General features: G+C 36.0%; 1 protein-coding gene across 5 annotated transcripts in view; it reads left to right on the forward strand.

Annotated features, from left to right (window-relative positions):
- Window positions 1-24,695, forward strand: part of LOC128223683 (fibropellin-1-like) — a 34,489-nt gene extending 9,794 nt beyond the window's left edge. The window contains exons 8-43 of one of the 5 annotated variants that reach the window (XM_052932984.1): window positions 1,990-2,103; window positions 3,680-3,793; window positions 3,884-3,997; window positions 4,487-4,600; window positions 4,708-4,821; window positions 5,139-5,252; window positions 5,511-5,624; window positions 5,737-5,850; window positions 5,963-6,076; window positions 6,188-6,301; window positions 6,413-6,526; window positions 6,639-6,752; window positions 6,864-6,977; window positions 7,089-7,202; window positions 7,315-7,428; window positions 7,540-7,653; window positions 7,765-7,878; window positions 7,991-8,104; window positions 8,216-8,329; window positions 8,441-8,554; window positions 8,667-8,780; window positions 8,892-9,005; window positions 9,118-9,231; window positions 9,344-9,457; window positions 9,569-9,682; window positions 9,795-9,908; window positions 10,021-10,134; window positions 10,405-10,518; window positions 10,793-10,920; window positions 12,645-12,712; window positions 13,150-13,304; window positions 13,649-13,763; window positions 14,447-14,590; window positions 15,112-15,257; window positions 15,517-15,554; window positions 24,066-24,695. In XM_052932984.1, coding sequence (XP_052788944.1) covers window positions 1,990-2,103; window positions 3,680-3,793; window positions 3,884-3,997; window positions 4,487-4,600; window positions 4,708-4,821; window positions 5,139-5,252; window positions 5,511-5,624; window positions 5,737-5,850; window positions 5,963-6,076; window positions 6,188-6,301; window positions 6,413-6,526; window positions 6,639-6,752; window positions 6,864-6,977; window positions 7,089-7,202; window positions 7,315-7,428; window positions 7,540-7,653; window positions 7,765-7,878; window positions 7,991-8,104; window positions 8,216-8,329; window positions 8,441-8,554; window positions 8,667-8,780; window positions 8,892-9,005; window positions 9,118-9,231; window positions 9,344-9,457; window positions 9,569-9,682; window positions 9,795-9,908; window positions 10,021-10,134; window positions 10,405-10,518; window positions 10,793-10,920; window positions 12,645-12,712; window positions 13,150-13,304; window positions 13,649-13,763; window positions 14,447-14,590; window positions 15,112-15,257; window positions 15,517-15,554; window positions 24,066-24,083 — 4,004 coding nt within the window. In that variant the 3' untranslated portion in view covers window positions 24,084-24,695. The remainder of the gene's footprint in view (window positions 1-1,989; window positions 2,104-3,679; window positions 3,794-3,883; window positions 3,998-4,486; window positions 4,601-4,707; window positions 4,822-5,138; window positions 5,253-5,510; window positions 5,625-5,736; window positions 5,851-5,962; window positions 6,077-6,187; window positions 6,302-6,412; window positions 6,527-6,638; window positions 6,753-6,863; window positions 6,978-7,088; window positions 7,203-7,314; window positions 7,429-7,539; window positions 7,654-7,764; window positions 7,879-7,990; window positions 8,105-8,215; window positions 8,330-8,440; window positions 8,555-8,666; window positions 8,781-8,891; window positions 9,006-9,117; window positions 9,232-9,343; window positions 9,458-9,568; window positions 9,683-9,794; window positions 9,909-10,020; window positions 10,135-10,404; window positions 10,519-10,792; window positions 10,921-12,644; window positions 12,713-13,149; window positions 13,305-13,648; window positions 13,764-14,446; window positions 14,591-15,111; window positions 15,258-15,516; window positions 15,555-24,065) is intronic. The other 4 variants (XM_052932988.1, XM_052932985.1, XM_052932986.1 and 1 more) reach the window with 4 other exon arrangements.

Genomic DNA, 24,695 nt, shown 5'->3' on the forward strand with positions numbered 1-24,695 from the left:
TATGATTTTCTTATGTGTTTGCTGATATCGCTCCAAGAAACCATATAGCTATAACACCATCAACATGGTTGAAATCATTTGCTTTTGATAGATTCCTTATTGTTTGACTGGTCGATGGGCTAATATTTAGTTTCGTTTAATTAAGTCGTTTGCAAATTATATGAAAAGAATCATATGTGCTATATTAATTAAATTGTAACGAAAATAACTTTATTGAGAATGTGGTCCTAAACCTAATCTGGGGAGTATATTATACCTTTAACATTGTTTACCATTCAAGATACATATATTACAAACATGAGTACATTGTACTTTACCCACTGGTGTTTAAAATTCTACCGATGATGGATATAAAGCGAAAAGTGCACGAATCATTCACTGTTATTGATCTATGATATAATAAGAAAATACCAGACTCCTGGGTATGGAGACCGTGGGAACGTCCGCGTTATCTTTATCTTCAAGCTGCTGGCTTTAAATTTCTAATATTATTGTACCCTTTTACGGCGTCGTTCAGCGAGATATTTGCATGTTTATTTTTTTAGAAATATGGAGTTTTATCAGTGAAATAACAACAGTGAAAATATCGAACAGATATATTTTTGACAAATAGCGATATTAACACTGGTCCGGAAATACCAAAAAATATGTTAGCCTTTAGTTTATTACCTAAATTTAAGGTTGCTTTTGCAGTATAACCTGTTATTATAAAAGCAACTCCCTGGCCATAAAACTACTCTGAACGTGGCCTTAGCATTTCGATAAGTACATATAAACCATTGCATTTACTGTGATATTCAAAACGAAATTAAGTCAAGAATAAAATGGATATGCAGTCTTATGTTTGATGCTGCCTGTATAAAACTTTTTAAACATCCTTATCACAACATTATATTTTAAATCAATCCTTATAAATGTCTAAATACAGCATATTAAAGTGAAAGTGATTCAGGTAGATTTATATAAGTCGTTTAAAACTTTTTCCTTAAAGCAGGGTTATTTCTAGTAGGAATGGTCGCCAAACTTAAAATAGTTTTAATTGTGTTGGATATTTGGTTTATCAATATAATGCGTTTACTAAGAGAGTATGAATAAATAATATGAAATATAACATTTTTCCATTATCCAGTAGAGGTTCTGTTCAAAATTGGGTTTAAATGAATTAAAGTACAATTATATTAAACAATCTTTCTTATTTATATTGATTATGATTATTTTTTTCGCTCTTCGCTCGCTTCTTTTAATGAAAACTGACAAGTTGGTTTTTTATTATTTTTGTTCGCTCGCTCGCTCTATTTTTTCGGCAATGATCCGATGAACAAAACATTAATTTGTTGTGGCCTTATAAATAGTCATGTGTTTCGGATACTTTACTCTACATTCGTTGTGGTGCTTGACGTTGGCCGGGTTTCATTCATACTTGTGGCCTAATTTTGTTTGTTTGTTTTAGTTTGTACTTTAAAAAGGAATGGTTTGAACCATTTATTTTCGGTTAGTACATACTTGTGCTATTTAGAAAAATAAGTGGGCCCTACCCATAAACTCGGTCAGCCACATATCTACCGATTTACTTAATTGAAAACAATAACGGCTGACTGCCGATTTAATCAAAATAATGTATTGGAAATTGAAGAAACACTGCCGTCTCATTGGACAAAAATTTATGTGGACGTTTTTTTTAGTTGTTTACATAATGTTTTGTAAACAACCCACTATTTATGCCAGTTACTTTTTATATCTACCACCTTCGCCTGATTAAAATCATTATCGCTGACTCCTTCTCATTGGACAAAATATTATCTTGAACACTAAAGAGGGTTAAACTCAGAAATATAAATCAAATTTAAATTTAATACAACTAAATGCAGTTTCTAGCCTTGATCGCATCTAATATGTTTATGTAAAAAGTTAAAAACGACAAATTTTAGCGATTCAATATAACGGACGTTATATTCAAACTTCTCTTGTTTTTTTTGTAATGCATTGCAGACATCGACGATTGTCTTACCAACCATTGCCAAAACAACGGTAGTTGTGAAGACGGTTTCAAACAGTACACATGCAAATGTGCTGGTGGCTTTGATGGAACTCATTGTGAAAACGGTAAGTCATAAATTTAACGAAAATAGTGCTAATTTTGTGTAAAATACCGATAGAGTAAATACTTTAAAATTATATGTGTACTCACCAGAATAAGTTATTAAGGGCACATTTTATGAAAACGAATAGATCTAAATTGGTATGTGAGATAATTTATGAAATTATATTAATTAAGCACAGACAATATTTTTTTTAACATTGTCAAACAAATTTTACAAAACAAAATAACAGTAAGACCAAACGCTAGCCAACTGTAACGATACCCATCAAAATCGAATGACTAAGGACATGTTGGGCGGGTAATATTCGAAAATCTCAGAACCCGTTAACTTAAAAACTAACACCCACATACGAACAGTGCTCGCTCGAGTATAAACAATGTCAGTTTAACCTTATCGAAAGCTGCATAAACCTGCAAAAGAGACATGCTCAATGACAAATACTTTGAGAAAGCTACCAACTAGTTACCTCGAATAAGCATGAACACTGCATTATTCTCGATGCATCCATGATCATGATACACCCCATGAAAACAAAAGTTTCTTTGTTTGTGTGTAAAGTTAAGACGTGTTTAACTGAGTCCTACCACCGGAATGACAAAGTTAAAAACTGTTATACCTCTTGACCAGAGTAGTACTTTATTATCGTCCTGAGTTGATTATCCTCTAAGTATCTTCCATGGCTGAGAGTGTAAGATAGGTTTATCCCGACCCGAGCGCAGGGTGTTTTGCGGAAACGAGGTTTACCGAGCGGCTTTGGTAGATGCTTTTTCTCCCACCTCAGTTAAACAAAATTGTGTAAAAATGTATTTTTTGCTGGAACTCTTTTGTGCGTAGTGAAAATAAATGCGTATGGATATTTGATAATTCTCGGTTGTCATGGATATGCTCGCAGTGATTCAGGTTATGTAACTAGTCAAATCGGTCTTTAAATAGTTCGGAGGAGAGTGGAGTATTATTTCTTGAAATATGCGTGAAAACTCTTTTATGGTGACATTTGAAGCGAGGAATAGTTAATTAGCATTCTAAATATTGCCACAAGACAAGATTTTTATGATGCTACAGACGACTGTCTTCAACAAGGGAGGTAATTACAATGTGGCGACAATTAAAAAGGAGTTCCATACGGGCATTTTATCTTCGCCCGTGGGCAAGATAAGAATTTCTAGCATGGTTAAATTATTGGATCTACTTATCTGAGGTGGGAGAAATTAATATCTCGCATTTGTGTATGTTTTTGAATGGATAAGCTATCATAAAGCGCACTGATGTATGTTTTTGTGTGCAAAAACTATTCTATCGCGAATTGTTTGTGTGTTGTGTGTTTTTGAGAGGATATGCCGTTGCATCGCAAATTGCTGTGTGTTTCTGGGTCGATAAGCCATTGTTTCGCGCATGATATATGTTTAAGTGGACATATCATTAATATCACACATTGATGTATGTTTTTGAATGGATAATCTATTATTATCCTCCATTGATTTATGTTTTTTAATTGATATCCCAATTACTATATCTCATTGATGTATGTTTTAGGGTTGACAAAGCAGTTTATCACGCGTTTATGTATGATTTTACAGAGATTCCAACCTGTGATGGAGAACCTTGTCAGAATGGTGCGACATGTCATGATATGGCTGACGGGTATTCTTGTACATGCGCTGTTGGATTTTCCGGAACCTTTTGTGAAATAGGTAAACATGCTTTTTACATTTATAACACACAATGTACCAAGAACTGGTTTCTTTGAATTTTGGCTTATACAAAAAAATTCAATTCCACAGACAGAGACGAGTGTGAAAATGTTTCATGTAAAAATGGAGCAACTTGCATTGACGGCGCTAACAGCTTCACTTGTCGGTGCGATGTAGGATGGGAGGGCACACATTGTCAAATAAGTACAGTTCTTTTTGTTTTTTCGAATTCTACTGGCCATTATTTCAGAAAATTCTGAACAAATTGTTAAGGCATTTAGTTCTCGAATGTTTCGAATTATTTTGTATAAATACTCAAGGCGTAGAGGAACCTATTGCAGTCAGATCCAGAAACATCACACAGATTTAATATCAATTATAAATAAAGATATAAAAACGACCTATTAAGTATTTCATACTAGAATGTCTTTTTCAGTTTTAAATAAATAAAAAAATAACATTTGGTGCTCATTTACCAATGCAGCTGATTGCTCTCACGACCAATGAATTGAGCAACCTGAATCGACGGCTTAATTAGCATAACATATGAATGTGTTAACGGCTATGAGGAACCAACTTGTGATATCAATAGTAATCTAGATATGGTCTTTCAACAGTGTAATTCCGTTGATGTAAGAATACTTACATGGAAATATAATAAATATTTTAAACGAACGTTTGATATTTGTGCAGATACGGACGATTGTGCTAGCGGCCCTTGCATTAACGGTGCCACATGCACTGACAGCATTAACAACTATATCTGTACGTGTGTAGATGGCTGGGAGGGAGAAAAATGTGCAATCAGTAAGTTTCCAATGATTATCTATAAAAAAAAACTTTAATGTTTTACTATGTTATTGCATGTGTGATAAAACGTTTCCTGTTTTAACGAACATATGATATTTGTAAAGATGTGGACGATTGTGCTAGCGACCCATGTGTGAACGGAGCCACCTGTACTGACGCAATTAACAACTTCAACTGTTCATGTGTTGATGGCTGGGAGGGAGCAACGTGTGCAATTGGTAAGTTTGTAGTGATGTTTTTTCACCAGGTTTCTTTCCGTCTGTATAAAAGTACCTTATCGTCTCTATAATAATTACTTCCATATTGGAAATATGATATTATATTTGTCTATAAACGAACGTTGATGCTAAAGGAATATTCGCGATAGAGACCGAATGTGCTGACTGCATTAGCATGTTTACCTGTGCAAGAACCAAGGGGTGGGAGGGACGACAAGATCAATAAGTACGTGTCCTTTTAAACATTCTGTTTTATCTCTACAATCTGTTATTTTCATAAAAATGTTTGATTATATAAAACTTGTTTATTTGCGCAGATACGGACAATTGTGCTAGCGAACCATGTAGCAATGGAGCGACCTGCATTGACGGCATTAACAGCTATACTTGTGCATGTGTTGATGGCTGGCACGGACAAGCCTGTGAACGTAGTAAGTTTTCCCAAGATTCGCTCTTATCATTTTTGTTTGCGCTAAATGAATACATTATGTCAATGTAATAGAAAACAGTTAATATAATCTGAAATGACCAATCACGCAGATGCTGACGAGTGTGCTGGCGACCCTTGTAAGAACGGAGTATGTGTCCTGTGATTTATTTAACATTATATTTACCCTAAATGAATAAACATATGATATCAGCATGTACCTACGTTCGATATTATAAATCAAAGTTGGTTATTTATGCAGATACGGACGATTGTGCTGGCGACCCTTGTAAGAACGGGGCCATTTGCAGTGACGGCATAAACAGCTACACCTGTTCATGTGTTGACGGCTGGGATGGACCAACCTGTGAAATTAGTAAGTGTCCTGTGATTTATTTAACATTCTGTTTTCCCCTTAATGAATTAACATATGATATCTTCATGTACCTACGTTCGATATTATAAATCAAAGTTGGTTATTTACGCAGATACGGACGATTGTGCTGGCGACCCTTGTAAGAACGGAGCCACTTGCAGTGACGGCATAAACAGCTACAACTGTTCATGTGTTGACGGCTGGGATGGACCAACCTGTGAAATTAGTAAGTGTCCTGTGATTTATTTAACGTTCTGTTTTCCCCTAAATAAATTAACATATGATATCGGCATGTACCTACGTTCGATATTATAAATCAAAGTTGGTTATTTACGAAGATGCTGACGATTGTGCTGGCGACCCTTGTAAGAACGGAGCCACCTGCAGTGACGGCATAAACAGCTACACCTGTTCATGTGTTGAGGGCTGGGTTGGACCAACCTGTGAAATAAGTAAGTGTCCTGCGGTTTATTTAACATTCTATTGACCTTAAATGAATTAACATATGATATCGGCATGTACCTACGTTCGATATTATAAATTTAAGTTGGCTATTAACGCAGATACAGACGATTGTGCTGGCGACCCTTGTAAGAACGGAGCCACCTGCAGTGACGGCAAAAACAGCTACACCTGTTCATGTGTTGAGGGCTGGGATGGACCAACTTGTGAAATAAGTAAGTGTCCTGTGATTTATTTAACATTCTATTGACCCTAAATGATTTAACATATGCTATCGGCATGTACCTACGTTCGATATTATAAATCAAAGTTGGTTATTTACGCAGATGCTGACGATTGTGCTGGCGACCCTTGTAAGAATGGAGCCACCTGCAGTGACGGCATAAACAGCTACACCTGTTCATGTTTTGACGGCTGGGATGGACCAACCTGTGAAAATAGTATGTGTCCTGTGATTTATTTAACGTTCTGTTTTCCCCTAAATGAATTAACATATGATATCGGCATGTACCTACGTTCGATATTATAAATCAAAGTTGGTTATTTACGCAGATACAGACGATTGTGCTGGCGACCCTTGTAAGAATGGAGCCACCTGCAGTGACGGCATAAACAGCTACACCTGTTCATGTGTTGAGGGCTGGGATGGACCAACCTGTGAAATTAGTAAGTGTCCTGTGAATTATTTAACATTGTATAGACCCTAAATGAATTAACATATGATATCGGCATGTACCTACGTTCGATATTATACATTTAAGTTGGCCTTTTACGCAGATGCAGACGATTGTGCTGGCGACACTTGTAAGAACGGAGCCACTTGCAGTGACGGCATAAACAGCTACACCTGTTTATGTGGTGAGGGCTGGGATGGACCAACCTGTGAAATAAGTAAGTGTCATGTGATTGATTTAACATTCTATTGACCCTAAATGATTTAACATATGCTATCGGCATGTACCTACGTTCGATATTATAAATCAAAGTTGGTTATTTACGCAGATGCTGACGATTGTGCTGGCGACCCTTGTAAGAATGGAGCCACCTGCAGTGACGGCATAAACAGCTACACCTGTTCATGTATTGACGGCTGGGATGGACCAACCTGTGAAATAAGTAAGTGTCATGTGATTAAATTATCATTCTGTTTTCCCCTTAATGAACTAGCATATGTAATCGGCATGTACCTACGTTCGATATTATAAATCAAAGTTGGTTATTTACGCAGATGCTGACGATTGTGCTGGCGACCCTTGTAAGAACGGAGCCACCTGCAGTGACGGCATAAACAGCTACACCTGTTCATGTGTTGAGGGCTGGGATGGACCAACCTGTGGAATAAGTAAGTGTTCTGTGATTTATTTAACATTCTATAGACCCTAAATGAATTAACATATGATATCGGCATGTACCTACGTTCGATATTATAAATTTAAGTTGGCTATTTACGCAGATGCAGACGATTGTGCTGGCGACCCTTGTAAGAACGGAGCCACCTGCAGTGACGGCATAAACAGCTACACCTGTTTATGTGGTGAGGGCTGGGATGGACCAACCTGTGAAATAAGTAAGTGTTCTGTGATTTATTTAACATTCTATTGACCCTCAATGATTTAACATATGCTATCGGCATGTACCTACGTTCGATATTATAAATCAAAGTTGGTTATTTACGCAGATGCTGACGATTGTGCTGGCGACCCTTGTAAGAATGGAGCCACCTGCAGTGACGGCATAAACAGCTACACCTGTTCATGTATTGACGGCTGGGATGGACCAACCTGTGAAATAAGTAAGTGTCATGTGATTTAATTATCATTCTGTTTTCCCCTTAATAAACTAGCATATGTAATCGGCATGTACTTACGTTCGATATCATAAATCAAAGTTGGTTATTTACGCAGATGCTGACGATTGTGCTGGCGACCCTTGTAAGAACGGAGCCACCTGCAGTGACGGCATAAACAGCTACACCTGTTCATGTGTTGAGGGCTGGGATGGACCAACCTGTGGAATAAGTAAGTGTTCTGTGATTTATTTAACATTCTATAGACCCTAAATGAATTAACATATGATATCGGCATGTACCTACGTTCGATATTATAAATTTAAGTTGGCTATTTACGCAGATGCAGACGATTGTGCTGGCGACCCTTGTAAGAACGGAGCCACCTGCAGTGACGGCATAAACAGCTACACCTGTTTATGTGGTGAGGGCTGGGATGGACCAACCTGTGAAATAAGTAAGTGTTCTGTGATTTATTTAACATTCTATTGACCCTCAATGATTTAACATATGCTATCGGCATGTACCTACGTTCGATATTATAAATCAAAGTTGGTTATTTACGCAGATGCTGACGATTGTGCTGGCGACCCTTGTAAGAATGGAGCCACCTGCAGTGACGGCATAAACAGCTACACCTGTTCATGTATTGACGGCTTGGATGGACCAACCTGTGAAATAAGTAAGTGTCATGTGATTTAATTATCATTCTGTTTTCCCCTTAATAAACTAGCATATGTAATCGGCATGTACTTACGTTCGATATCATAAATCAAAGTTGGTTATTTACGCAGATGCTGACGATTGTGCTGGCGATCCTTGTAAGAACGGAGCCACCTGCAGTGACGGCATAAACAGCTACACCTGTTCATGTGTTGAGGGCTGGGATGGACCAACCTGTGGAATAAGTAAGTGTTCTGTGATTTATTTAACATTCTATAGACCCTAAATGAATTAACATATGATATCGGCATGTACCTACGTTCGATATTATAAATCAAAGTTGGCTATTTACGCAGATGCAGACGATTGTGCTGGCGACCCTTGTAAGAACGGAGCCACCTGCAGTGACGGCATAAACAGCTACAACTGTTCATGTATTGACGGCTGGGATGGACCAACCTGTGAAATAAGTAAGTGTCATGTGATTTAATTATCATTCTGTTTTCCCCTTAAAGAACTAGCATATGTAATCGGCATGTACCTACGTTCGATATTATAAATCAAAGTTGGTTATTTACGCAGATGCTGACGATTGTGCTGGCGACCCTTGTAAGAACGGAGCCACCTGCAGTGACGGCATAAACAGCTACAACTGTTCATGTATTGACGGCTGGGATGGACCAACCTGTGAAATTAGTGAGTGTCCTGTGATTTATTTAACGTTCTGTTTTCCCCTAAATGAATAAACATATGATATCGGCATGTACCTACGTTCGATATTATACATCAAAGTTGGTTATTTACGCAGATGCTGACGATTGTGCTGGCGACCCTTGTAAGAACGAAGCCACCTGCAGTGACGGCATAAACAGCTACACCTGTTCATGTATTGACGGCTGGGATGGACCAACCTGTGAAATAAGTAAGTGTCATGTGATATATTTAACATTCTATAGACCCTAAATGAATTAACATATGTTATCGGCATGTACCTACGTTCGATATTATAAATCAAAGTTGGTTATTTACGCAGATGCTGACGATTGTGCTGGCGACCCTTGTAAGAATGGAGCCACTTGCAGTGACGGCATAAACAGCTACAACTGTTCATGTATTGACGGCTGGGTTGGACCAACCTGTGAAATAAGTAAGTGTCATGTGATTTAATTATCATTCTGTTTTCCCCTTAATGAACTAGCATATGTTATCGGCATGTACCTACGTTCGATATTATAAATCAAAGTTGATTATTTACGCAGATGCTGACGATTGTGCTGGCGACCCTTGTAAGAACGGAGCCACTTGCAGTGACGGCATAAACAGCTACACCTGTTCATGTATTGACGGCTGGGATGGACCAACCTGTGAAATAAGTTAGTGTCTTGGGTTTTATTTCACATACTGTTTTCTCGTAAATGGATTTACATATTACATTGTCTTGTACCTACGTTCGATGTTATAAATTAAATTTGGTTAATTTCGCAGATACGGACGATTGTGCTGATGTCCCATGTGCACTCGGAGCCACATGTACTGACGGTATTAATAGCTTCACCTGTTCATGTGGCAGTGGCTGGAAGGGACCAACCTGTGAAATAAGTAAGTTTCCTCAAATCCTCATTGGAATTTGCTCAGAAACGGATAAGTGTGCAAGAGTCGATTATAAGATAATCTAATAATGTGTTTAATGCCTAGGAGGGACAAACTTTTGAAATAAGTAAGTATCCTGTGATTATTTGAAAATTCTGTTTGATCCTCAATTATTTAAAACTTGATATTGGTTAAAGAGAAGTTTGATACTATAGTTTAAACAATTTGTTAATGTCATAAGTTAAGTACAAGTGTATAATACGTTTAGTATTTACGCAGATGCTGACGATTGTGCTAGCGAACCCTGTAAGAACGGAGCCACCTGTACTGACGGCATAAACAGCTATACTTGTTCTTGTGCTGATGGCTGGGAAGGACCATCCTGTGAACGTAGTGAGCTTCCTAAGACTTGTTCTTAATTATTTTTTTTTGCGCTAAATGCATACATTATGTTATTGTAATTAAACACACTTTGATAATATAATCTGAATTGACTAAACCCACAGATGCTGACGATTTTACTGGCGTACCAACTATGATCATGAGAGCCATGGATATTGAGTTTAGATGAGTTTTGTAGGAAATATTATTTTGCCTCAATCTTTTATAAAAGCCATGCACGAAAGGTTTCCGGGAAGTATCGTATATGCATTTTTTCTATTTTAAGCCTTGGCAACCAAAACAGATGACATACCACTCAAAATAGTATTTAACATTCCGTTGGAGGAACTAGCATCCTCAAATCTAACTGACCCCAACACTGTCAAAGAGCTGATCAATGCGGTTGAACCACCGGTATGAAACTATTATCTTTTCGCCTTGGTTGCATATATGTGCACATTTTAAAAAAAGTTTTCAACATTTCTTATTCTACACTTATCTCAACTGTTACAACACTGTAAGACAAACTATAATATTCATGATATATTGAAGTGGGTACGAAAACTTAGCTTGTTATGATTCCGTTCGGATAGTTTTACTTGCACAGATAAGCGGTATAATAAACACATTGGAATATACGATATGTATAAATGTATTTAATATGCTAATAATTCTTAATGATGAAAATATATTAATGCAAGGCAAACCGAGAGTTTGGTTGAGCAAGGTATGGGAAAATATAGAGGGAGATAAACAATAGACAAAGGAGGTATAGAATAAATTTGAGTACACAACAGAAGAAAAAGAAGTCAGTTTAGATAATCAAAAGCGTTTCGAATCCTTTATGGAATTATGGTCAAAAGTAAAGATTTTATTTTAATTATGTTATAATGGGCATCAATGAAAACAATTGAAAAAAGATGATTTTTAACCATTTCAAATGACTGTCCAGACACCAATGATTCTTACATTCATACATGATGATGATACTACTTTGATTCAGGTTAATTGCTGTACATTTTATCTAGTGACTATTGGAAATATAATTTTTAACAACCTGCCGAATTCTACCTGTTAAAGATAATGCCTTTGTTTGTGAACGGTTTCCTCCAGCTTTGATCGCTTACGTCCTCGCTTATCGCGGCATCTATACATTCACTGTGTTGTGGTTACACATCACTGATGTTTGGAATGTTAATAAGCAAATATTACCAAAAAGAAAAGAATTGAAACGATGAATGTTGAATTGTTAATGAATAGTTTTAATCTACTGGGAAAATTCATCTTCAGGAAGGGCTGCGCATCCACAGGACTCTATCATTACTTCATAATATGTTGTCACTGGTGAAATTCACAGGTGCTTGAATTGCTCTTTTGGGATTCTGTCTATCAGAGTTACCATCTTGGAGTTTGGGTTCAAGAATTAGAAAAACGAATATCGCAAATATTGCCAAAACATAAAGTAGGTCATTGGCCTGGCAATGTAAATATCATGACGAAAATACGGCGTCATTAACTGTAACTCGTCCAGGATATATCATTTATCATCAATTGAAAATAGAAATGGTAACAAATTTAGTTAACGAATGCATTCACTAAGATCTATATTGGCAAGGAACATGTTGTATCATTGTGTTATGGCTGTTGAAACACGTTTTGGTGAGGGTGAAGAAGCAGATCCATTGTCAACAGATGGACATTACGACATTACGACGGTCACTTAGAGATGTGGAATCAGTGCCTAAGACTGTAATAATGAGCAATGTGCAAGGTTATTTTCGACATGGGTGGACACAATTTTTTTTTAATTTATGCGAAAAGCAACGAAACAAGTTCAGTAGCAAAAAGTTTGAGCATACACCCGGTTTAATAATACTAGGTAAACGCCAAACCATTATGAATGTTTTTGAATTTAAGAATTTAATTCACATGTTAATGTATTCAGTTAGCACCATAAAACACCATTTACTGTTTCAAGGCCTAAACTAATTCACATTAATGCACAGTTGGCCGGTCAAACTTGGCACCATTTTTTTGATTTACCAAGGAGAGGGCAGAATAATTTTTCATATCGGCTAACAGTTGTCGTCACTATAATTCAGTCGTTAAAATAAACATGTTCTTGCTTTCATCTCCAGCTGGTTCAACACTTCCAAACAAAGATGGGGGGCTCTTTCGTAGGCTTGACAATAACAGGATTCTCGAGGTTTGTGACATATGCAACGTTGCCTCAAATGAATCTTGCGCTTTAAATTGATCTAATTGATAAATCAATGTTGTAAAATATTCAAGGGTTTTCTTGAGAACAATAATTGTGTAGACTTTGAGTAATGGTTATCTTGAGTGTCTCTTGTTCGCTGGAAGTTTTTTTTACTGAGTCTGTTGCACAATAAAACGATAGTTGCTGTCCGTTTTCATTAGTATTGTCATTCGTCATTTGTTTTGTAATGCAATGCGATTTTATCGACTTTGTGGTAAATAATCGCAAAAAAATATGAATAATTAAATATGAATTTAAAAGATGAATCAATTAAAACTTAAATTATCATACTTGATGTTGACGGTAAAGTGCGTTATCTATGATTTTGTTTTTCATGCTATTACATTCTTTGAGTTCATCATCAGTCAAAACTTCTGTTTCAGAGGTAGTTTAAAGGTAGACATAATAGTGAACAAAAAGACAACCGAGAAAGGTGCAGCTGACTTTGTTGACGCAGCGTTGAGTGTAACAGATGTCACCGTAGTTATGAACAACGAAAAGTATGGTGCATCAGTTCTCTCCATCGGAAACCTGATCGGTAAATAAAATAAGGAAATACTGATTTTAAAAGAATGTTGTTAATTAGTTTTGATTATGCTGGAAAAATCATATAGTGTGTCTATTAAGTACATTTAGGTGATGTTAAAAAACTTTTATTTGAGATTTGTATTGCCTTGCATTCAGTATTTAGTGTTATGGATGGCTTTGTGAGTCAACAGTAACCTGTTGCATATGAATTGTTAATGAAATTATATTTGTGTTCTATTAATATCACAAATTAATCACAAAAACTGTGATAATTATATAAATATTCGTTATGCAATGCTTTCATGTCAGAAATGATATAGTTAATATATGGTTTAAACCTTTTTCTATTTTTAGTTGATGAAGAAACCCAGGACGGAAGTGATTACTTATGCCAATTATTTTCAGCAGCTAATGGCCATTGCCCTCCACAAACGGAATGTACTGTTATTGACTCAACACCTGTTTGCATGTACGTTGAAATTTACTTGTTGTTCTTTCGGTGGTTTATTCAGACATTTAATATATTTGTTGTGTAATGTCTGGTCTGTTTTCTCATACAATAAAACACGCGTATTTTGTTTTAAGAACCTACTTCGTTTATTTCAAGCTTGATATCCGGATGCTAATACGTACATTAACATACAGTCATTATATATTCAATTTTCACACATTTACTCCTTGCACAACACATGTTATTGTTTGTGATGTTACTTTGTTATGTGTTTTGAGGTTACTTGTTTCTGTAGTTTTTCATATAAATATTGTTATGTTATGTACATTCGTTATTCATGTCGGAAAATAGTTCATTGGGCTAATAATTCTTAATATCATATACCCGACTTTAAATAAAGATTCTTGTATTTTGTTGTTAAGGTGTCTAAACCATCTAACTATTGTTTCACTTTAAAAAGTAACCTTTATAACGATTATGAAAAAACGAAATATTATGTTACTCTTAATCACTCTTTTTGACATGTAGTTGCGCGAGAGTTTGGTCTTGTGGTGTGGAGAAACCAAAGACCCTGGAGAAAGCCCAATTGCCAGTCGCATTGTTGAGAAGCAAGTGTGCTAACTACTACGCTCATTGAACAAGGTTTAATTTAAACAACATTAAAAGACACTATGTATACATAATATATAGTTTCCTTTCAGAAACGTTCCTCGGGAATCCACTTCAGCAGACCTGCATTTAATCATAGGGCTTGTTGTCGGACTGTCATCAGTGATATTGTTCGGATCAATGACGATCATTTACTTTACGAAAATGAGAAAACAAAAAACGGGAAGGATTTTCAGGTAATGCCTTTAACAGCAATAACATGCGGTTATGAATAAAGGTATTAAAAATAATTTGCGGTATACCTAGATTAATGTTTTACTTTTTGTTGACTACTTTCGGATTATTGTACGTCGAGTTCATGATATTCTGCAAGACATTCGATCTGTCGGAATGCACATATTAAGTGTACAATAATTGATTATTTAAGGTACATTTAAAAGTCCTTGCACATCGGAAATATATAAACGGTGAAAACAATTCGGAGGATGACAATCGCTGCTGTTAATCTGTTTGACCGAAGACAATCGTAACTGTTCGTGTGTAACTATATTTAAGTTCGACAGAAATAAAAAGAAAGTAAGATATATCTAAGCATTGTCATATGTTAGAAAAAGTTAAATATAGGGAAAACAAAGAAATAGGTATATGTTAATAGGATTAAATGAGTAGTCAATGTCTGAAACAGAGCTATGACTATCGAGGAGTAGTTTTTTGTTAAACAAATCATCCGTGTGCTGACATTTAATTTATTTTTCAGTGTCGATAGATATAAAGCAAAAAAGAAGTCGCGGTACACTTTTCCTTCGGTAAAAACAAGACACCATAGAGAACTTTTTAAGTTGCCGGGAAGGTCTTCAGACAGACACACCCACAGTACATCAGGAAGGAACCAACATTGGCCAGGTAGAAATAACTAAGTCATGTAGCGTATAGGATTGTATCTCGTATGTTTTATCTTTCCTTGTTTAGTTATCTGGCGTCGCTGTTGCTCAATTAAAACGAAAGCCGTGTAAAATAAACGACAGGAACACATCCATAGATTTCATATCTGACAATTAAACACTAAAATATATTGCATATTGGTAAAATTCGTAGGAATTTATGGATGAACTCTTATTTGATTAACGGTACCCATCACTTTCTGAATATGTTTGACTTTCAGATGACGCTCGTCCTAGATCTTGTTATGACGAACTTGAGGTTTGTATCAAGACCGAACGAACGAAATATTATTCAATTAAAGGCCTCCAGTCCATAATACATGCTACAATGCAAATCAAATCCAACAAAATACATATATGTAACTTAATAAGAGTTTTGTCACTTGGATATCAAAGTTAAGTTTTATCGATAGCATACATGAGTTTATGAACACAAAGAACAGAGGTTCTACTATGGGTAACATTTTTCGATGCAATCAGATTAAGTTTAAAAAAATTCATTATGATTAAACATACCAAATAACAACTGGTAGTTTTTGATTGAAAAAATAGCCTGAGCTGCTAATTTAGATTTAGCTGCAGACATGGATAATTAAATTCTGACGATGTCACCATTAAGTGTCCAATTTCATATTCATATTTCAAAAAAAAGATAACCACACTGTGGCATCACTTGTTTTCTTTGTTGAAACCCAGCTCCAAACAGCAGTGACTTCCCTTCGCTGTACAGTAATTTCTGGTTTGTGTTAAGAAACTGAACCACTCGTTTTCATTGTTGACACCAAGCTCTAAACAGCGGTTGCTTCCCTTCGTTATACAATAACATATACATATATCCTATACTGATAATCAAAATCACATAACTCCATTATGAATTTAATATTTAGATATCAATGATTTTGAAGTAACAAGATTTAAACGAAACTATAAGGCAATAACATATTATATAATTCAATTCTTGAATTAGCATGTACCTTAAATCCAGCAATTTTCCGAACGTTCTCTTCTCATCAAGGGAGCTTGATACGTACACGACTCGTGTAACGGTCTTACAAAATGAAAGTAATTTCACAGTGTCTCTCCAACCGAAACTGCTGCAATGTGAATGCACACTGTACTTACGAGATATTCCACTTTGAGAACTTACTAACGTTCTACTATAGCTAAAGTTAAGAGCTTTGGGATCGTTGCATATGTCTTACGGATTATTAAAAAAAACAATACTTATGTTCGTGCTAGGGTCGTTGCAGTTAAACACTGTCAGAGAACCTCCGTTTTCTTCAAAATGTCGTCTTCATCTTATCAATGTTTTGTTAACCTGGTTATTAGAATGACGTCGTTTTTCGGGCGGGCGGCCGGGCGGCGTCAAACTAACCTATGAAACTTTCGATTTCCGGTTTCATGGCGAAGTAGGGATATATTTTTGTGTGGACAAAAGTTGATTAAACATGTAAATTAAAGTGAGAAAAGTGTTAAATTGTTCAAATATGTATTTACGAATGGAATTACAATAAAAAAAGGTGAATTGTAGAAACAATGTTATACTCTTTATACTAAACTTTATTATTGATTTCGTTTCAATAACTCGCATTCACCTGTGCTGTTTACCTGCGTTTACCTGTGTCATGGTTCACTAGTTTCATTATACGGTCATTGTGGACAGTAAGCCACCCACGCTCAAATTTAGAACTAGTATACTCACAGAAAAAAAATAGTACAGCAATGAGTACCGACAGTAAAACAAACCCATTGCAAACTCCTTCGAAACCTAGTACTGGCAAGCGAGACCTTACATCACCTTTTGACCCTAACGATTCAAAACGGGTCCGTGAACGCTCCGTCGACCTAGATTCGCCGCGCGAACATACAGATATGTCGGACTCCGGTGCCACCAGTAACTTCAGAAGTGAGGACTTTTCTCAAATTAGTGCTCTTATCCAAAATTCCTTTCAGGAGCAATTGCCCGTTATGGTAAAAACCATTGTAGATGGTGTACTACAAGGCATCAATGCTAAAGTGAGTGCACTAGGAAATGAAAATGCATCGCTTAAATCTAGGGTCTGTGAACTAGAAACCAAGCTTCGAAATGCTGATTCAAGGCAGGACCGCCTAGAGCAATACAGCCGACGAAACTGTCTGCGATTATCTGGGGTCACTGAGGCGGACGGTGAAAGTACCGACAAACTAGTAATGGAACTCGCTAGTGCTATTGGCTCTGGCCTGTCCTTAGACGAAGTTGACCGCTGTCACAGGCTTGGAAAGCCTCCCCCTAAGGAAGCATCTTTTAGCGATATTGTCTCTGGCATCACGGTCGCTGAAAATAGTGGGGCTAAATATGTGCGCACTAAACCGCGCGATATCATCATTAAATTCGTCAGCTACAGGGCCCGCAACAAGATGTACTCATGCAAATCGAAACTCAAAAACACTGGTTATAAGGGTGTCTTTCTGAATGAGGACCTCACCAAATCTAGAAGTCAACTTTACTACCAGTCTAGAGTGCTAGCGCAAAGAAAGCTGATCAACAACACTTGGACCTCAGACGGCACCATAATCATCAAAAGCCACGCCAACCGCTACTATCGAATTGAGTCTGAAAAGGACTTCACATCTCTCAAACAAGAAGAGGGAATCCGTGGCTAACTTTTGTTCGGCAGTGTAGTGTGCACTGGTAATCCAGTCATGTTTATACTGGTCTATCGAATCGGTCACCTTTACCTGTTTTTATGACATTGTTACGCCGTATTGATTATTCTAGCTACGTTGTATAAACCCTATTTTCGTTTTAATTTATTCGCAATTTTCACAAATGTATTTCCAAAGTTGTTAAGTATGTATGACGTACAATGCTTACTTAAATATTGTCATATATTGATAACAACGATACTTCAATTTGTCGTTTAATTCTAAATTTACATTAGATTAAGGTAAAGCCTGCATTATTATGAAACTATCTAATAATGTCATAAGGTTTCAGATCGGCAATGTGGCCAATTCACATGCCTTTCAAGCGCGGTGCGCTCTTTCGTATGGGCGAATATGCATTATATTCAGTTTCATTACTCTGACCTAAGAAATAGGATAATGACACGAATGTTACCTAACTATTATCATGTAGTTGATATGGCATTGTATTTTGTAAAGCCATTTTATACATGTAGTTTTACTCTATTAACATATGTTTGAGCTTTGTAAAATCACTAACATAATGTTTGTATCTTTGTATATTGTTCTACGTTGGTTTAGATTTACCATACACCATCAAGATTTTAACGTTCCTGATGTTTTTACATATTAGACTTATACTCACATTCAGTCTTACTTAAAGCGAGTATTTATCAACTAGTAATGATCGTAGGTCTATGCTCCTATATTAAGCTCTTTTTATGGTAATGTATACAATTTCTATTATATGATATACCAGAGCTTTCGATAATTAAAAACACCCCTTAAATTAAATATCTCACCTACCCTTTTGTAGAATGTGTCCACCAATATCAACCTTTTCGCATCATGCTATACTTCATACCTTGATAGCTTTCTATTTTAGAGCGTTAATTCTCCATTTCATTGTCATGTGTTCCTTTGTCTCACTTCGATTATTATGCTCTTTTTTCCTCACTTCTATTTCATTCTCGCATTTTAGTTTCATAGGGTGGACTGAGTCAATCCATTTCTTTTTTGTCAATTTATCGATTCGCAAAGTTTCTTAGTTAAGCAGGTCAACTGAATACTGTTTCGTATTTTTTAACTCACGATTTCACGAGATTAAGTGTTGACCAAATAGAGGTTGTCATGCCTCATTTCTGTATTTCTGCTTGATTCCCTTTGTTATTAATGCTGTTCTTCGCATTACCAATACTCAATAACAACTGTAGTATACTTTCATTGAAATCAAACTTGCATAGTTCCTATAATGCCCATCTCCTCATCTCTTTTGGAACTTCGACGTATATTGTAGGCGAAACATATTGTAAAAACGCAAGATTTACATATCAGTGTACCTGTAGCATACTTCTGTTTGTTGCACTTAGTTGGTTAGGATATCTTTTACTATTATCCGGTGACATTCACCCGAATCCTGGCCAAAGCTCAATAAACACCACTTCTTTTGACAGTTCGGTCGGGGACAACTCTTGTAACCTATCGAAGTTTTTAAGAAGTCCTAGCTATTTTTCTGTCTTGCATTACAATGTTCAAAGTCTAGTACCGAAATTGGACTTACTGTCCAGTGAACTTTGCTCTTTCGATATACTTACATGTTCTGAAACTTGGCTTTCTGACGTCATCTCTGATGATGACATCATCATAAATGGTTTTTCTAGACCAGTTCGTAGAGATCGGCATTGAGGTCCGTACGGTGGTGTTGTCGCTTATATTAAAGATGGTATTAGATTTGTCCGAAGAAATGATCTTGAGTTATTTGATGTTGAATGTCTCTGGTTAGAAGTCAAGATCAGTAGAACAAAACGTTCACTTGTTGGCGTTTTCTGTCGCCCTCCAAATTCTAATAACAACTATGATAAACTCATTGAGGATTCAATTGGGCTTGCGAGAGAAAGCGGGATCGATGATATTATTATAACTGGAGACTTCAATCTCAACACACTTCATGATGTTTCTGGTCGTAAAATACAATCATTGTCTCAACAATTTGGACTTCAGCAAGTCATTTTGGAGCCAACGCATTTTACCGAACATTCATCGTCGATTATCGACCTTTTATTTGTATCCAATCAAAACTCTCTAGTTCATAGTGGTGTCAGTGATCCATTAATTGACCATAACATTCGTTTTCATTGTCCTATATTTGGAATATTCAGATATCATAAACCAGTTAAAAAAATAATTCGACGTCTTATATGGAAATACGACAATGGTGATTATGAATCATTACGACAGAAACTATCGGATGTTGATTGGTTAGCTGTGAAGTGTAATAATGTTAATGACTTTACTTCAAATCTTACAAAAACCATCACTGATATTGCTAGCTGTTGTATTCCAAGCAAGGTTGTTAATGTTAATCATAAAGATCCCCCATGGATGAATGCTGATATTAAATTAAAAAATCGAAAGGGCGTTCAGAAAGGCTAGGTCCAGTAATAATCCAGTACACTGGTTAAAGTTCCGTGGTCTTAGAAATGAAGTTGTTGCTCTGATTCGTCGGCCCAAATCCTTGTATTTTGATAATCTTGCTTGCAAACTCAAATCCAGCGAAATTAGTTCGAAAGATTGGTGGAAAACCTTTAAATCCTTCATTAGTCCGGAAACATCCAAAGCATTCCTCCACTCCTTAACCCAGCTGATGGAGAACTAAAGACAGACGAACAAGATAAGGCCGATATTCTGAACGATTTTTTTGTTCGTCAAACATACATTGACGTCTCCAGTCAAACTTTGCCTCTGCTTGATTCAAATCCTACTCATGATATTCTTAATAACATCCACATTACGCCATCTGAAGTAAAAGATGCGATAAGTTGCCTGGTTGTGGGTAAAGCATCTGGTCCTGACGGAGTAAGCAATCGCATTCTTCTCGAAGCCTCTGCTCAACTCAGTCAGCCTTTGTGTGATCTGTTTAATGATTCATTAAATACTTCTATTATGCCGTCAAGTTGGAAGTGTTCAAATGTTTGTGCAATTTTCAAAAAGGGTGATCCTTCAGACCCATCAAACTATCGTCCAATATCACTCCTAAATACTATGGAAAAGGTCTTTAAACGGATTATATTTAAACATGTCTTTAAATTTCGCCGTGATACTCACTTCTTTACATGTTTTCAATCCGGTTTCATGCCCGGTGACTCTACCGTTAATCAACTAACATATATCTATAATAAGTTCTGCCATGCCCTTGACGAAGGTATTGAAATAAGAGTTGTTTTCTTTGATATAAGTAAAGCCTTTGACAAGGTTTGGCACCGTGGCCTTTTGTACAAACTCGAACATGCAGGCATATGTGGTTCACTTCTTTCTTGGTTTTCAAATTACTTGGAATATCGTCGACAAAGAGTGGTTATTCCAGGAGCCTCATCATCATTTTCTGAGATTAAGGCTGGTGTACACCAAGGCTCTATTTTAGGCCCCCTTTTGTTTCTTATATACATTAATGATATAGTAAATGATGTCAATTCTAACATCAATTTATTTGCTGATGATACTAGTCTATTTGTCATAGTCGAAACACCCCAAGTTGCAGCTGAGCAACTACAGTCCGATATCAACAAATTGTCTCATTGGGCTGACAAGTGGCTTGTGAAATTTAATCCATCTAAATCCGAATCTATGGTGCTAACCCAAAAAAGATTAAAGCCCCTTTATCCTCCTTTGCAAATGTTTGATACAGTGATACCCTCTATTGAATCCCATAAACATCTCGGAATACAAATATCTGAAGATTGTAGTTGGCATGTTCATATTGATTATATTAAAGATAAAGCTTGGGCTCGGATCAACGTGATGAAACGGCTAAGATTTCAATTAGACAGGCGATCTTTAGAAGTTATTTATTTATCTTTTGTCAGACCAATCTTTGAATATGCAGACGTTATTTGGAGTAATTTCACCCAACATGAAAAGAATGAATTTAATAAAATCCAGACCGAGTGTGCCAGAATTGTAACTGGTTGTACACGTTTGGTTTCCTTACGTCTTCTCGAAGTTGAAACTGGCTGGGAAAGTTTACAAACTAGGCGCGAAAAGCACAAACTTCTCCTTTTCTTTAAAATGAAAAATGGGTTTATCTTTCAAACTTGGTCCCCCCAACAGTAGGGCAAGTATCAACAAGATCTCTCAGAAATTCATCTAAAATCTCCATTCCTAGAACTCGCATATCATTGTATATGAACTATTTCCTTCCTTCGGCTATCTCTTCCTGGAATAGTCTTCCAGCTGAGGCAACTTATTTAGATACCGTGTCTGGTTTCAAAGAGTATCTCAAGTCAGTTACTTCTAAATCTAGCAAGTTATTCTATTATGGGAAGCGTAAGCTTCAAGTCCTACATACTCGTTTACGAACGGAATGCAGCTCATTAAACCATCACCTTTATTCGAAAAACATCGTATCTTCTCCACTCTATATTTGCGGACGCCAAGAAACAACATATCATTTTCTTCTTTTATGTCCACTCTACTCCGATCATAGACTTTCTCTGATCGACTCAGTGGAAGCACTGACTGAAGTAACTCTTCGTTCACTATTGTATGGTGCTGACACTCTGACTGAAGAACAGAATTTCAAACTGTTTGATGCAGTCCACCAATATATTCATTTAACAAAAATATTTGATTAATCGTCTCCAGTTTAAATCCATCCTATGACTTTTACTCTGCCTTCCTTCTTTCCTTCTCCTATCTCAACATAGCTTATCATTATCTTCTTTTGCATTTTTTTTCATTATCTGATATTAATTTCCTTTAAATTTGAAATTTTACCACCGTTCTATCTAAAATCATCTAACTACTCTGAGAGCTATCATATTAATCCTTTATTTAGTAAAACTTGTATTTAATACTATTGCAAATAACCATTCAAGGAAAGGAACTTTATTAGTTAATTCTACCGTTCCAATCCTTTATTTTATATGTTTGTAACAAATGCTGTATTGTTATTTTTATGCATAATAAATATGTTTAAACTAACCTATGAAACTGAATAATTTCAGGGTAAGGGTTGACATATCTTGACTTAACTTTGTCTATAGGAAGAATTTATGAATACATTTCATGGGATTGCATTGGGAGTCCCTAGTGTCAAGGTCAAGGTCACTGTTACCAAAAATATAAAAACGGTTGAAACTGAATAACTTTAGTCAGGGTTCACATATCTTGACCAAACTTGGTTTAAAGAGTTAATGAATACCTTTCATGGGTTTGCGTTATAGTCAATGTCACTTTTGCTAAAAAAAGAAAAACAGACACAGGCTGAAGTTCTTCTGTAAGTCATTAAAAACCTGGTTTCGTCGCATTGCGGCGTTTTTTTGTTTTACATGTATGTCCAAAATATGAAATAAATCAATGGTATGGCTGCATTATTCATTATTAACTTTGTTATGATTCAGTGTTTAGGCAAAATATTTGGCGGAAAATCGAATAGTTCTAAAACGTGTCGGTTCTATCAGCATAAAATGCATGCAACGAAGATTAAAACTCATTATCTATGACCTTTTTTTAAATATTGGTATTACATATTTGAAAAGCAGTTACCAAAGATTAGTCTCGGGAAATATTTTGACTTAGAAATGACAACACATTTAATATGACCACATATGTTCATGTCGAATCCATGTTTCTCGTTGGTATGTATGTAAACATGTTATCGCGTACACGTGTTCTCTTTGGAGAAGCTTTGCCCGGACAACATTCAGTATGCAGTTGTGTATGTAACTATTTTAGAGAACAGTGCATGAGCATTCACATTGATATTGAGTTTCGATGCATGTTCGTAATTATGCACTTTCTGTTTAGTTTCCCTTCTTTGTCTAGCTTATTCCATAATGTAAGTGATGGCAATTATGCCTGAACTATGAATCTGCGATATATATTGGCAAGATCATATTCGATCTGGGCTGTGGTGTTGAGCACCGGAACTGTCATTTTTCATTTCTTGTTATTTCTTCATGCCATTATTAATTACATGTCATATACCCCTTTCAGCGTGTATTACTTTAATATGTAATAGCTAGTTTCCATATAAGTGTATCTGTATCTCATCTTATTGACTCACCTAAATGTACTCAGTATTGTTGCATTACAATGTCGATTTCAGGAAGAATACACATGCTAATGATGATACCAATCAACAATGACCCGGTACAGCGGAACTATTACATCCAAAGAAACCTACAGACTAATAGTGTGAATATTTGTGAAACATAGATTTATTCATTATAATACATCTTTAATAAAATGTGTGCTGATTGGATATTTTTATAAGTTCCAAGATGTTTGAGAACTGATGTATAGTGTGCTATTTGATTATAAATGTATATGTTATTAGTAAATATCTAAGATCACATGCCCTACGGTTGAAAGTATGTTAAAGGTGTGCGCGTATTGATATATTGATTTACGTTATTATGCTTTGATTTCATAATCGAGAATATTAATCTGTTCTAATAATGACAAATGTAACTTGTCAATTACACTGATAGTTTGTATTCGTGAAATATTGTGACAATGAGTTTTATAGTAATCACTCGTATGTTCGTTTGTTTGTTTGTTTTTCTATCTAGTTGTCAAAGAATAGTACGTTTCTAATAGTCTAACCCATTTGCTGAATGTTTGTTAATTTAATAGTATATATACTTACCAATAATAGGATGGATACACATGTTCCAAATGTAATTAATCCTCAAATAACATATCATGTATTATTAATAAACTGCTTTATCAAATA

This window comes from Mya arenaria, chromosome 17 (assembly GCF_026914265.1).
Source record: "Mya arenaria isolate MELC-2E11 chromosome 17, ASM2691426v1".
Lineage (NCBI taxonomy): Eukaryota > Metazoa > Mollusca > Bivalvia > Myida > Myidae > Mya > Mya arenaria.